At 40.5% G+C, this 13,507-nt stretch overlaps 1 protein-coding gene across 4 annotated transcripts in view; it reads left to right on the forward strand.

Annotated features, from left to right (window-relative positions):
- Positions 1 to 13,507, forward strand: part of Ptpn9 (protein tyrosine phosphatase, non-receptor type 9) — an 81,536-nt gene that overhangs the window by 34,280 nt on the left and 33,749 nt on the right. For 3 of the 4 annotated variants that reach the window (XM_006243106.5, XM_063264987.1, NM_001013040.1), the window contains 3 exon segments: positions 8,807 to 8,950; positions 10,822 to 10,911; positions 11,435 to 11,559. In XM_006243106.5, coding sequence (XP_006243168.1) covers positions 8,807 to 8,950; positions 10,822 to 10,911; positions 11,435 to 11,559 — 359 coding nt within the window. 4 annotated transcript variants of the gene reach the window in all.

Below are 13,507 nucleotides of genomic sequence, written 5' to 3' on the forward strand. Positions count from 1 at the left end.
TATTAGAAAGGCTGAATTGATTTAGGCTGAAGGGGCATAACTGGAAACACAATTCTAAAGAACTCTGTCTCTGTTGAAAGAAAATTTGTATGAAACACCTAGATTAAAGAAAAAAGAAGCAATAGTGCACCAGAGATTACTGTGTGCCAGGTATGGTAGTGGGTGCATTCTCATCCACTGTCCGTTCAGCCTTAACATTTCAGAAGAGATGCGGAAGTCAAGGTACTCTCTGTGGGAGTGAAAGTACCAACAGATTTTTCTTGGCCATTGTGCCTAGTCTCTTGTTCATTGCTCATTTTTTTTTTTTTTTTTTTTTTTTGGTTCTTTTTTTTCGGAGCTGGGGACCGAACCCAGGGCCTTGCGCTTCCTAGGTAAGCGCTCTACCACTGAGCTAAATCCCCAGCCCCCATTGCTCATTTTTTAAGTAGTAGCTCTTGAGAGTTTGGTGAAATGCGAAGACTATGTTTTTGCTATTTATTTGTTTGTTTGTTTGTTTGACAATGTCTCTCTAAGTAGTCCTAAATGTTCTAGGATTCACTATCTTGACCAGGTTGACCTTGGAATTCATATAGATCCTTCTGCTTCTGCCTCCCAATATTCTGCTGGGGTTAAAGGCTGCACCACCGTGCCCAGCTGTTTCTTTTATTCTTAAAGAAGTGATTTGTTAAAGATCATTAGATTGTTAACCCTTGTCCCTTCCCAGAATGTATAAATGGGATCCTTACAAGTTGGCAGATTCCCCATGGTGGTTCCCTGATCTATGGAGTGAAGGCTATTGAGGTTGGAAAGGACAAATGGAAACCATTGGAGTTGTTCTTCTAGGGAAAATAGTGCGCCTGAAATTTTATCACATACATAGTGGGATTAAAGAAATCAGTGCCACTTTAAAGGTTTTAAAGGTAAGGGTGATGATCCACCCCCTCCCCCAATCTCCCTTAAGTCTCCTATTTGGCCTATACAGAAGATAGATGGGTTATGGAAAATGACAGTTGACTTTCACAAAATTAACCATATAGTAACTCCAATTGCAACTGGTGTGCCAGATGTAGTATCTTTATTTGAGCAGATTAATAAATTTCCTGATACTTGGTATATAGCTATTGATCTAAGAAATGTTTTTCTTCTCTATACTTGTCCGTAAGACTACCAGAAGCAATTTACTTTCATCTGTCAAGGCTAGCAATATTCCTTGACAGCTTTAACGGCAAGGTTCTGTTAACTCTCCAGCCCTGTGTCCTAACTTGGTTTGAAGGAATCTTGATTGTCTACCTCTTCCACAAGTATCATACTGGGCCACTAAATTGAAGACATTGAACTAATTGGGACAAATGAGCAGGAGGTAGCAACTTGCTACTTGGTAATACATTACAGGATGGGGAATAGATCCAGCCAAGATTCAAAGAGCACTCTAATGGAGGACATGTAGAGATGTTCCTTCTAAGGTAAAAGAAAATTTATTGCACTTGGTTCTTCCCACTGACTGCCTGGAAAGAGGCACGATGTTTGGAGGGTCTGTTTGCACTTTAGAGGCAGCACATTCCTTACTTGGGAGTGGTGTTCTAGCCCATATACCAAGAGATTCAGAAAGTTGCTCATTTGAATGGCCCTGGAACATGGAAAGGCTCTAGAACAGGCTTGCTCTATCATTTGACATATGATCCAGCGGACTCAATAGGGATGCCATTTGGAGCCTTTGGCAGGCCCTCATAAATGCTCTCCTTTTGAGAGATAGCTTTTGATCCATCATTGGGCCTCAGTAGAAAAGATTGAATGTTTGATAATGGGCCACCAGGTTATCATGTGCTCACTATGAGCTGGGTCTTATCTGACATACCAAGGCATAAAGTTAGATGTATACAGCAGGGATTCATCATGGAATGGAAGTGGCAGACAATGATCCTGCCTGAGAAGGGCCTGAGAGCACCAGCAAGTGACATGAAGTTGCTTTTTGTCTTGGTGTTTATTAGAAAGGGATGTAGACCATGCACTGCATCAGGGCTTTGTACATGGGTTCCAGTGATCAAACTCAGGTTATTTTGAACACAGGTTATAAAACACAGGAAGTGCTTTTACCCATGTAGACATGCTATTGGTCTTGGAATGTATGTTTAGTAAGGAAAAGTGAGGCAACTCCCAATAGTAGGAACAGGAATTCCTATAGGAGGAATTTCCAGCATTGAACTTTTTTTTTTTTTTTAAGATTTATTTATTTAATGTATGTGAGTGAGTACACTGTAGCTGTCTTCAGACACACCGGAAGAAGGCATCAGATCTCATTACAGTTGGTTGTGAGCCACCATGTGGATGTGGGATTTGAACTCAGGACCTCTGGAAGAGCAGTCAGTGCTCTTAATCTCTGAGCCATCTCTCCAGCCCCAGCATTGAACTTTTTAAGTTTTTTGTTTTGTTTTGTTTTGTTTTGTTTTTAATGGGGCTGGAGAGATGGCTCAGCAGTTAAAAGCACTGACTGCTCTTCTAGAGGACCAGGGTTCAAATCCTAGCACCTACATGTCAGCTTACAACTGTCTGTAACTCTAGTTTGAGGGGATCTGACACACTCTTCTGGCCTCCTCAGGCAATGTATGTATGATGCACAGACATATATGGTAAAACACCATATGCATTAAATAAAAATAAATCTTGTTTTTGTTTTTGTTTTTGTTTTTGTTTTTCCGGAGCTGGGGACCGAACCCAGGGCCTTGCGCTTGCTAGCCAAGTGCTCTACCACTGAGCTAAATCCCCAACCCCAATAAAAATAAATCTTAAAAATTGTTTTTTGTTTTTTTCTGGAGCTGAAGACTGAACCCAGGGCCTTGCGCTGTTTGTTTGTTTTTGGTTTTTTTTGTTTGTTTGTTTTTTTAAAACAGGGTTTCATGTAGTTGGCCTGGAATTCTTTGTGTACCCCTTCACCCTTTTGAATGGTAGGGTTTTAGGCATATCCTCTCATACTCAGTTTATGTGCAACTGGGGGTTGAACCTAGGACCTTGTGTACTATCACTGTGCCCACTGAGCTACCTGTCCAGCTCACTTATTTTTGAGATAGGGTCTTATACTCCAGCTCAGGCTGGCTTTGAAATCACTGTCTTAGCCTCCTAAATTTTAGATATAGGTGTGTGCCACTAATAAATATCCAGTTGTGTAGATTTTCTTCTCTCTGATACTATTATTTTAGCATCAGTGTACAGGATCCAGAGTATTACCTGCCCAATTTCTAGGTTTCTATGCTGGTTTATGGTGGGTTTTCAGGAACTTTGTTGTTTTTTTACCTTAACCTGATTGTAGCCTTTAATCCCAGCTCTTGTGAAGCAGAGGCAGCTGAATCTCTAGGAATTAAAGGCTAGTTAGAGCTAGCTACACAGTGAGACCCAAAAACAAACAAACAAACAAAAAACCCACCTCAAAATAAACCCAAATACACACGAGTTTTGGAGTGTACTTTTACTCTCTGTCTTTGATTGTGCTGGAACAAATCTCACTTTTACTGGAAGTCACTTGAAGGGAATTGTAAGTGATAGTACTAGTTTTTCAGTAGGTTAATTCAGATCTTTTCCCAAAGGAAGAGCAATGCTGTTTGAACTGTAACCCCTTGCAACTACTTAGAAGCCAAGATATAGTCCAAATTGACCTTCAGCTGAAATAGTTTCTAAGCTGTGACTCATCTTTTGGCCCATTCCTTTTTTCACCAGGAAATACATTAAGTATTAATTTTTGGAATTTCAGTTATCCATCCTGAAGAATATGTTGCTTGTCAGAGTTACTAGGACATATTTTTCTGGTAATCAATAGGGCAACCAGTGATTGTGTGTGTCTGTTGTGTGTGCGCGCACACACACACAACTCAGTAGTTGTGTAAAATCCATGTGTAAGAAAATATATAAATCTTGTCTAGAAAGACTGTGAATATGAGACCAACCATTTGACTTCTTTCAGGGGTTTATCTATTTCATCAGAGGGATGGAAATGTAGGAGGCTGAGGCTGAACTGAACAGGTGGTGTGTCTGTGTTTATATCTGTAAATATCACATCACTGTTTACAGTACATTGGTCTGTCTTCATGCAGGGCCTTGTACAACCAAATCGGGAGGAATTGTTCCCGTGCTTAAAGCCAAGAACAACATCCTGACCAGCAGGGAGTCAGAGGTCAGCTTAAGGCAACAGCTATTGGGAGGGAGCAGCAGGACATTAAGAACATTGGAGGAACTGAGTTTGTTAAAAGAAGACAAAATGTAGGAAAGAACATTTGATCTCTGCCAAAAGGCCGAGAGGCGATTAGAGAGGGGCCAATACTGCATGTTTTCATATATTTTTGAAATTTCAAAAATCCACAGTCATGTAAGCAGAGAGTAGGATGGTGACCACCAGAAATGCAGGATGAGGAGAATGGAGACATGGTAGTGAAAACGTGTGAAGTTACAGTTAGGTCTCCTGCATAGGGTAGTAATTAATAGTTAATAACAAGGTGGTATACTTCAAAACTGCTAAAAACACATTTCAAGTATTTACATCAGAAAAAAATAATTATTTCAGAGGTGAATGCTTGCATCCAAGCATTAAACTGAGAATGGGGTTTCCATTGGAGGAGTTAGAGAAAGGATTGAAGGATCTGAAGGGGTTTGCAGCCCCATAAGAACAACAATACCAACCAACCAGAGCTCCCAGGGACTAAACCACCATCCAAAGACTACACATGGACAGACCCATGACTCTAGCTGCATACATAGCAGAGGATGGCCTTGTTGGGCACCAAATGGAGAGGCCCTTGGTCCTGCCAAGGCTGGACACCCCAGTATAGAGGAATGTCAGGGCGGGGAGGCGGGAAGGGGTGGGTGGTTGGGTGGGGGAAAGGGGGTAACATTTGAAATGTAAATAAAAAATAATCCAATAAAAATAATTATTTCAATTAATAGGTAGTTTGCTTGATTTAATCATTCTGTATGAGTATGTGCATGTGTATGTGTAGGTATAAAAACACATTATTCCCCATAAATAAATCATTCATTTTTCAGTACATATGAAAATTGAAAACATGAAAGATTGTCTATGCAGTGACTTAAAAAAAATTTGCACCCTGGGTATAGTAGCTCATGCCTTTAATCCTACCACTCAGTGAGCAGAGGGAGGTAGAGCTGTATGAATTTAATGCCAGCCTGGTCTACAAAGAGTTCCAAGCCAGCCATGCTGTCCTAGTAAGACTATGTTTCAAAAAAAGAAGAAAAGGAAAAGGGCAGATGTACTTTGAAGGAAGTATATGAAAGCTGTGTGAAACTACATCTCTGGCTGGCCTGTACTTGCTATATGGACCAGGCTTGCCTGGAACTTGTGAAGATACAAGTTTTTCTGCCTCTTGAACACTAGCATTACAGATGTGAGATATTACATCTGGCTTTGTTTTTTAGCAGTTCCCTGGGAGATCAAATATTTCATTATAGAGTGGTGGTTCTCAACCCATGGTTTATAACCCCTTGGGTTGCATATCAGATATTGTGCATATCATATATTTATATTATAATTCATAACAGTAGCAAAATTACAGTTATTGAAGTAGCACTGAAACAATTTTATGGTTAGAGGGTGGTCACCACAACATGAGAAACTGTGTTAAAAGAAGGAACTGCATTAGGAAGGTTGAGAACCACTCTTTTAGAGGGAGGTTTCTTAAGGCTCAAGAAGTTTTAAATTCTGAGTTGAAGTTGCAGGAATGAGAAGAGATTCATGACATTAGGGAAGTAAATAACTCACAAGTCTCAAACACTTTCTGAAAGTAACATGAATGCACAGAAACCTTTTCCACCTTATTGCCGTAGGAACAGTCGCTAGAGGTAAGACAGGAGGTAGAGCTGCCTGGATGAGGCTTTCTAACCTGTTGTGCTGCATGAAAGTTGTACACAGAGCTCTATGGATGCAGCTTTTTAGTGTTGTCACCCGGCTTGAGATTGATACAGCTGCCTTTGAACTAATTGTCTCTGCTCCTGTGACTCATCCCAATAAACTAATTTGCTTACCAAATTGAGCTTTGTGTAGTTGTCACTTTCATCTGTAGTTGGTTACTTATCTGGGATAAATAGACATTTGGTCGTCATCTCTATAGTAAGTCTCACTTAACAGGCTTCTCTACAATGGTTTATCACAGTGAAGGGTCATCTTACCAGTTGGGTATGTGTTGATCATATCCCTTTCTGGTCATTCAGATTTCCTCTCTCACAATGCACCTGTACAATGTTTGGTGCATATTCTTACAACTAAGCAGTGAGAAAGGTGTGTTCTTTTACTCTAGTATTTGATTTGTAAACATCAGAAGTCCATTACAAGATTAGATTTAAAAGGTGATGCATTAAACTGGATGTGGCTGCACATGCCTTTAATCCCAGAATTTGGGATGCAGAGATAGGAAAATCTCTGAGTTTCATACCACCCTGGTCTATGTAGTGAGTTTCCAGCTGCCAGAGCTGCACAGTGAGACCCTTTCAAGAAAAGAGTCAAAGGTGATGTGTTCACCAAAAAGCAGACTCCATTTGAGAAGTTCCTGGGGACCTTCCTGACTGACTGGGGCTTTGTTTCAGCATCTGTGCCTGCTTTTATTCTTTTCTATCTTTCCTCATTCTGATGCTGGCCACTTTACAGATAGAACACAAATGTTCTTGGGGAACATTCTAAATTTGTTCTGTTGTCTTCTCTGAGACTCAGTTCTGTGGTCTGGCTTCAGCTGGTTGTAGGACAGTGTGATCTTTGAAAGCTTTTCATCATGGTCTGTTTCCTGACTCTTTCTGTGCTCTGTGCTTAGTTAGTTTTTCTGCTTTTCTTTCTGAGGTGATATAAGTTACATTTCCTCAGTTGCAAGGCTTAAAAACTCTGCACTCCAGGCCTTGGACTTTCCCCTCGTTTATAAAGCTTTCCTAGAAAATTGAGGATGAATCAGGTGCTATGTTGTAAGGTATGCTGACCCTCCTGGGATCCTAGTTTGAGAGTTGTTTAAACAGTATGTAGCAATTTGAATTGGATTTGCAAGGGAGAATTGTTGCCAAGTCTCTGAAGTAGGTCATAGCCCTTAGCCCTTCCCCCTTGTTTTCTTTTTGTTTGTTTGTTGGTGTCTCATATGACTCAGGCTTGTCTTGACTATAGAGCCTAGGAGACAGCTTCAAACTCCCAATCCTCCTGCCTTCCCTCCCCAAATGCTGCTGTCACAGATATGTACCACTACAACCAAGTCTCCTTTCCTTCCTTTCCTCTTTCCCCATCTTTGAAATGGGATTTCTCTATGTAGCCCTTAGCCTGGCTGTGTAGACCAGGGTGTCTTAGAACTTGGGCCAAGTAATTCTTCTGCCATTCTTTGCTATTCGAGTGATGAAATTACAGGTATGTATAGCACTTAATTTTCTTTCTTTTTTTTCCCCTTGAGGCTGGGTCTATTACATTATCCTGTCTATCACACTTGATATGTAGAACAGAATGGCCTCACACTCCTAGAGATCTCCTGCCTTTTTGCTGGGACTGCAGTGTATACCACGATGCCTGGTCTCCTATTTTTCAACTGAAAAGTTAGTGTAGGTTGGACCTGACATCGCTGAAGCAGCTTCAGTGTTATAATTTTCCTTGGCATGGATTAAGAAAAAAGTATGGCTTACCATGAGTAAATCGTCTTTTTGTTGTTTTATTTTTTGAGACAAGCTTTCATTATGTAGCCATGACTGTCCTGGGACTCACTATATAGACTATGCTGGCCTCAAACTCATAGAGATCCTCTTTGCTTCCTGAGTGCCACTATGCCCAACTGGATAGATACATCATAACTGTGAGTTGATTGACTGATAATATGGGCATAGTTAAAATTCAGAAATTTCATCATTTTCTGGATTAATAGTCAAGAAAAATTTCTAAATAGAACAGAATAGCAATACAGAAATCTTTTAGGTACTCAGAATATACATGCATAAAATCTCAATTTAAATAATTCTAAAATGAAAAAATAGATACTTTGGCCAAAGTCAGGGGTACTGGCAGAGTACTCTAATCCCACCTCCTAGAAGAGGTTTTCTCATTATTCCTTCATGCATTCCAGTGCTATGTCTTCTCTGAACTAGCTGTACTTTTTATCCTAAAGAGTAAACACTAAAATTACGGCTTTTATATGTTTGGTCCAGGGAGTGGCACTATTAGGAGGTAAGACCTTGTTGGAATAGGTGTGTCATTGGGGGCGTGGGCTTTAATACTCTCATCTTAGCTGCTTGGAGGCCATTCTCCTCCTTGCAGCCTTCAGATGAAGATGTAGAACTCAGCTCCTCCTGCACCATGCCTGCCTGGATGCTGCCATGCTCCTGCCTTGATGATAAAGGACTGAACCTCTGAACCTGTAAGCCAGCCCCAATTAAATGTTATGCCTTATAAGAGTTGCCTTGGTTCATAGCAGTAAAACCCTAACTAAGACAACCCTTTTAAATGTTTTGAAATTAAAATTTAAAATTACTTTTATTTATGTATTTGTCTGTGTGCATACATGCACATTCATGGCATGTGGAATTCAGAGGACAATTTGCAGGGATCTGTTCTTTTCCTTCTGCCATATGGGATCTGGCATTGGACTAATAGTGGGTACCTTTTCCTGTTGATCCATCTTTCTAGCTCCCCCTCCACAATCCCCTTTTTTTGGGGGGGGGGTAGAATCTCAGATAGCCCAGACCGGCCTTAAGCTTGCTATGTAAATGAATCTCATTTGGGGAACAAATAATAATTTTTTGCCTGCTTGCTTCTTTTATGTTTCTAAAATGTATTTTCTTTTTACTAATTGTCCTCATTTTGTTATTTTAACAGGCTACCAAGCAGTTTCTTGAAGAGATCAACAAGTGGACAGTACAGTATAATGTTTCTCCTCTCTCTTGGAACGTGGCTGTCAAGTTCCTCATGGCCAGAAAGTTTGATGTGCTCCGTGCTGTAGAGCTGTTTCACTGCTACAGAGTAAGTGACTCAGGATCAGACTCATTTGGAACCGTTGAGCTAAGTTTTGCTATTTTTTTTTCTGCTTTACTTTATACATGTTGATATTTCTACTTCTCTTTTATTCTGTTAAAAATGAATCAATGTCCACAAACCCTGTGAGAACTGAGGTTGGGCTGCCGGTTTCTGGAAACACTTAACAAACCCGAAATTTGCTTGTAGGCCAGCATGCTACATGTGAGGACTGAGGCAAAGAAAGTCTCTTAATGTCATCCTGTGACACACTCCTTCCTGGAGTTTTCATCCTTGCTGTCTTCCCTGCCTCCTGGACAACCTATTTGGTATATTTTACAGCTGTAGTTTAAGGCCTCATGAAATTTTAGAAAGCTGTCATCCTGATGAACTTTGAACTAAAGAGCTATTCAAGAAAAGGGAGGTGTTAGCTCTGGAAAAGAAAAGTGGCTATATTAGCCAGGTCAGGTTCTTGGCAGTGTCTTTTTTGGTGTTTGTTTCGGCTTGGTTTTTTTGAGACAGGGTTTCTTAGCATAGCCTTGGCTGTCCTAGACTTGCTCTGTAGACCAGGCTTACCTCAAACTCATAGAGATCCATCTGCCTCTGCCTCATTAGTGCTGGAATTAAAGGCATAATCTACCACAGCTGGCTAAGATTTTTTTAAAAAGGAAGTTCAAGACTGATTCTATGTTGTGTTTGCTTTCTTGGATTGTAGCATCTTTGATAGAAAGCTATATGTTATGTTACTTTGTGGTTAGGAATTTCTTCTGAAGAGAAACCATCTGTGCTTTAAAAAAAAAAAAGGAATCCTGGGAAAACAAACAAGCACTGGAATTCGCTCACACTTATCGCATGGCTCAGCTCATCCAATACTCATTACTTACTCCATAGATATTACTTGCATACCTACTATATTAACTGTGCCATGATTGTTATTTAGAAGAGAGAGTAAACAATCAATAAAGAGTACTAACCTTAAATCTGAAGGATGAGTAGGGATCAAGCACGGGTGAAGTATGGCTTAGCTCTTAAAGGCTAGGTTTACAACCAAACAATATAAGAGAACAGTATGTTTAGATCCTCAGTGGTAGAAAGTAAAATTGAACTAAGCCAGAATATTGAGTTGGAGTCAAGGCATGGCAAGAGATGGAGAGCACAGATAAATAAGACCAGATTATTAAGGCTTCAGAAATCCATTCATGATATAGGCAATGTAATACATTTTCCATATTTGCATTTCGAGAAAGATTTTGACAGTGTAGTTTTGGAGAGTGTACATCACCAATTATCTTGGAGCCAGAAAGATCAGTTTGAGGACTGTTGTACTTACTAGGAGAGATAATGGCAGTACTATTAAATACATAATGTCAGGGGAAATCGAGAAAAGTAGACAAATTTAGACTTCCAATGGGTAGGAGCTGCTTAAACTGGTGTGTGAGAAAAATGAGTAAGGTGTCAGAGTTGGGACTTGTGTGTCAAGATCAGTGCAGGTAACATTAATTAATTTTGGAGACATTGAAGTAGGGTGGGTTTATGTAGAAAGAAGGTTATGGGTTTAGTTTACCCATGTCTTTGGGATACCCAAATAGACAGTTCCTATAAGCAACTGAAACCTGTGTGTGGGGTACAGGTATTTCCGAATGGCTAAACTAGAGCTGACTCTTGGGGGCATCAGAACAGATGGTCCTGAGAAGGTGGATGAGGACCGGAATTATGGTAACAGCTAACTGCCCTGGAATGCTAAGGCATGGTACAATGGGATTCACAGTTCACTTAGTTGATTTCTCATGTCCCATCCCTGAGATTTGACAGCTACATGCAATTTTTCTGGATATGTCATATTTTTGTATTAATTCATCTCTTCATTGTTTCCTTTTTAGGAAACAAGACGGAAGGAAGGCATTGTGAAGCTGAAGCCTCATGAGGAGCCGCTCCGTTCTGAGATCCTCAGCGGGAAGTTCACCATCTTGGTGAGTCTGTAGAGCAGTCTCGTGCTTTGTTATAGCCTTTGGTAGCTGTTGCCTTATTTAGAGTTTTGTGCCTAGGTTCCTTATCAACACATTTTGCTACTAAATTGTTCTAATAATAATCGAGTTACTAATTAAAAGTATCAATTATTAATAATAGTTGAATAATTGAGCTATGGAACAGTAGACTTAAAGCTTTTTCTTCATTGATCCATTAAAAAAGTTGTTGGTCAGCTTGTTGGGAAGAGTTAATAATGTATCAAAACACATCCTTACTTAATGGAAACTCTCCACTAAATAGTGGTTCAAGGGAGTGCTGAGAGAGTCGGGCCTAGGGTGATCACAACACTGCTCCCTTTATGGAAGGAAGAATACACACAAATTAAGGAAGTTCTGTGGGTAGATCTTCTCTTCATGTGTCAAATCTCTGTCCAGGACAATACATCTAAAACATTCCTGTGGTTTTTTTGTTTTGTTTTGTTTTTGATTTTTCATTTCTAAATATTTCCTGATTTATTTGCTTTAGAATGTTCGAGACCCAACTGGAGCCTCCATTGCCCTTTTCACTGCCAGGTTACACCATCCCCACAAGTCTGTCCAACATGTGGTACTCCAAGCCTTGTTTTACCTGCTAGACAGAGCTGTGGACAGGTAAGCAGTAACACTATTTAGTGGGTGTCTACCTCAGGAAGGTGACAGTCTGAATTGATTAAACTCAGGCATGCTCTCACCATTGCCCCTCGGACACAACCTGGGCAGTCTGAGTAGAAACAACTCCTTTGTTTAAGAGTGTGGGTTTCTAGTTAGGATGCTGTGTTCTGTTTGTTTGCATCCCTTCGCCTAGTTTAGGATTAACAAAAGCTGAGAGAGACAGTTCATAACAATTGTTAATACACTGAGAATGGTTTATTTGAAGGAGGAAAGAAGTCTATTGAGTTTGTGTATGTAGGGCTTCCACATGCTAAGGCATATTTACTACCAGTAGCTTATGTCTTAATCATTCCTTTATTTGCCCCTTTAACTTTGAGATGCTGTATGACTTAGTTACCCATACAAACTTAGTATTCTCCTGCCTCAGTATCTCAAACAGTAGAGATTACAGGCCCATGTCACCAGTCTTAGGCCATCTGTTAGTTTTGTTCATGTTAAACTCTCTGGGGGCTGGGTGGTGGATCATGTCTTTAATCCCACCACTTGGGAGGCAGAGGCCAGTGAATCTCTGAGTGAACCAGGGCTACACAGAGAAACCCTGTGCTGAAAAAGCAACAACAACAAAACCCAGCCAAAGCAAACAAAGAAAAACATTATGGGAGTTGGAGAAAGTACTCAGAAATTAAGAGCACTGGATGCTCTTTCAGAGGACCCAGGTTTCTTCTTTTTTTTTTTTTTTTTTTTTTTTTTTTTGGTTCTTTTTTTTCGGAGCTGGGGACTGAACCCAGGGCCTTGCGCTTCCTAGGTAAGCGCTCTACCACTGAGCTAAATCCCCAGCCCCGAGGACCCAGGTTCAATTCAGCACCTACATGGTGGTTCATAGCCATCTGTAACTCTAGTCTTAGGAGATTCAGACCCTCTTCTAGCTTCCATGGGCATCAGGCATGTCCGCTGCTCACATATATACATGTAGGCAAATCATACACATAAAATAAAAACAATAAAGAAAAAAAACTCAAAACCAACCCTCTGGGGTATACTGGGGTAGTTACTTGCCTAGCACATGTAAGAATCCAGGTTCTTTCTCTAGTATGGAAAAACAAAAATAAAACAAGCCATGCCTAGTAGTACCTGCAGTCCTAGCACTCAGGAGTCAGAGGCAGGATTATCACCACAAATTTGAGGTTTCCCTAGCCTACATAATAAATTTCAGGCCAGCCAAGGCTACATAGAGAGAATCTGTCTTGATAAAAACTAAAGCAAACCAAACAAACCAATCTGGGAGCTGCAGTTATGTGGCTCAGTGGTGGAAATCTTGTCTATTGCCCTGTTTAATCCCCAGTGCTATAAGATAGATAGATGGATGGATGGATGGATGGATAGATAGGTGGATGGATGAATGGATGGATAGATAGATTGATGGTAGCTGGCTAGCTAGCCCAGTGGGTTGGTGCACTCTTTTAATGCCAGCATTCTGGAGGCAGAGGCAAGTGGGTCTGTGTAAATTTGATGCCAGTGTGGTCTATATAGTGAGATCCAGGCTATCTGAAACTATATGGTGATTACTTGCCTCAAAAGGGGGGAAGGGATTGGAGTACCAGGGAGATGGCCCAGCAGTTATGAGTACTGGCTACTCTTTGAGAGAACTGGGTTTTTCATTCCCAGCACCTACATGGTGGCTCACAACCATTGGCAGCTTCAGTTTCAGGGTATCCAATGTCCTTTCTAACTTCTGGTTACCAGACATGTGGTGCACATACATGCATGCAGGCCAAATGCTCATACGTATAAGGAAAAATTAAAAGTAACAGTTGGCTTGTTGTAATCTTAGTACTTAGGAGGTGGGGGAAGATGCTGTGATTTTTAAAGCCAGCTTAAGCTGTGAGGAGAGACTCTGTTTCAGAAAAAGAACAAAAAACAAACAAAACCACAACAAAAAAACATGACA

This window comes from Rattus norvegicus, chromosome 8 (assembly GCF_036323735.1).
Source record: "Rattus norvegicus strain BN/NHsdMcwi chromosome 8, GRCr8, whole genome shotgun sequence".
In the NCBI taxonomy this organism is placed as follows: Eukaryota; Metazoa; Chordata; class Mammalia; order Rodentia; family Muridae; genus Rattus; species Rattus norvegicus.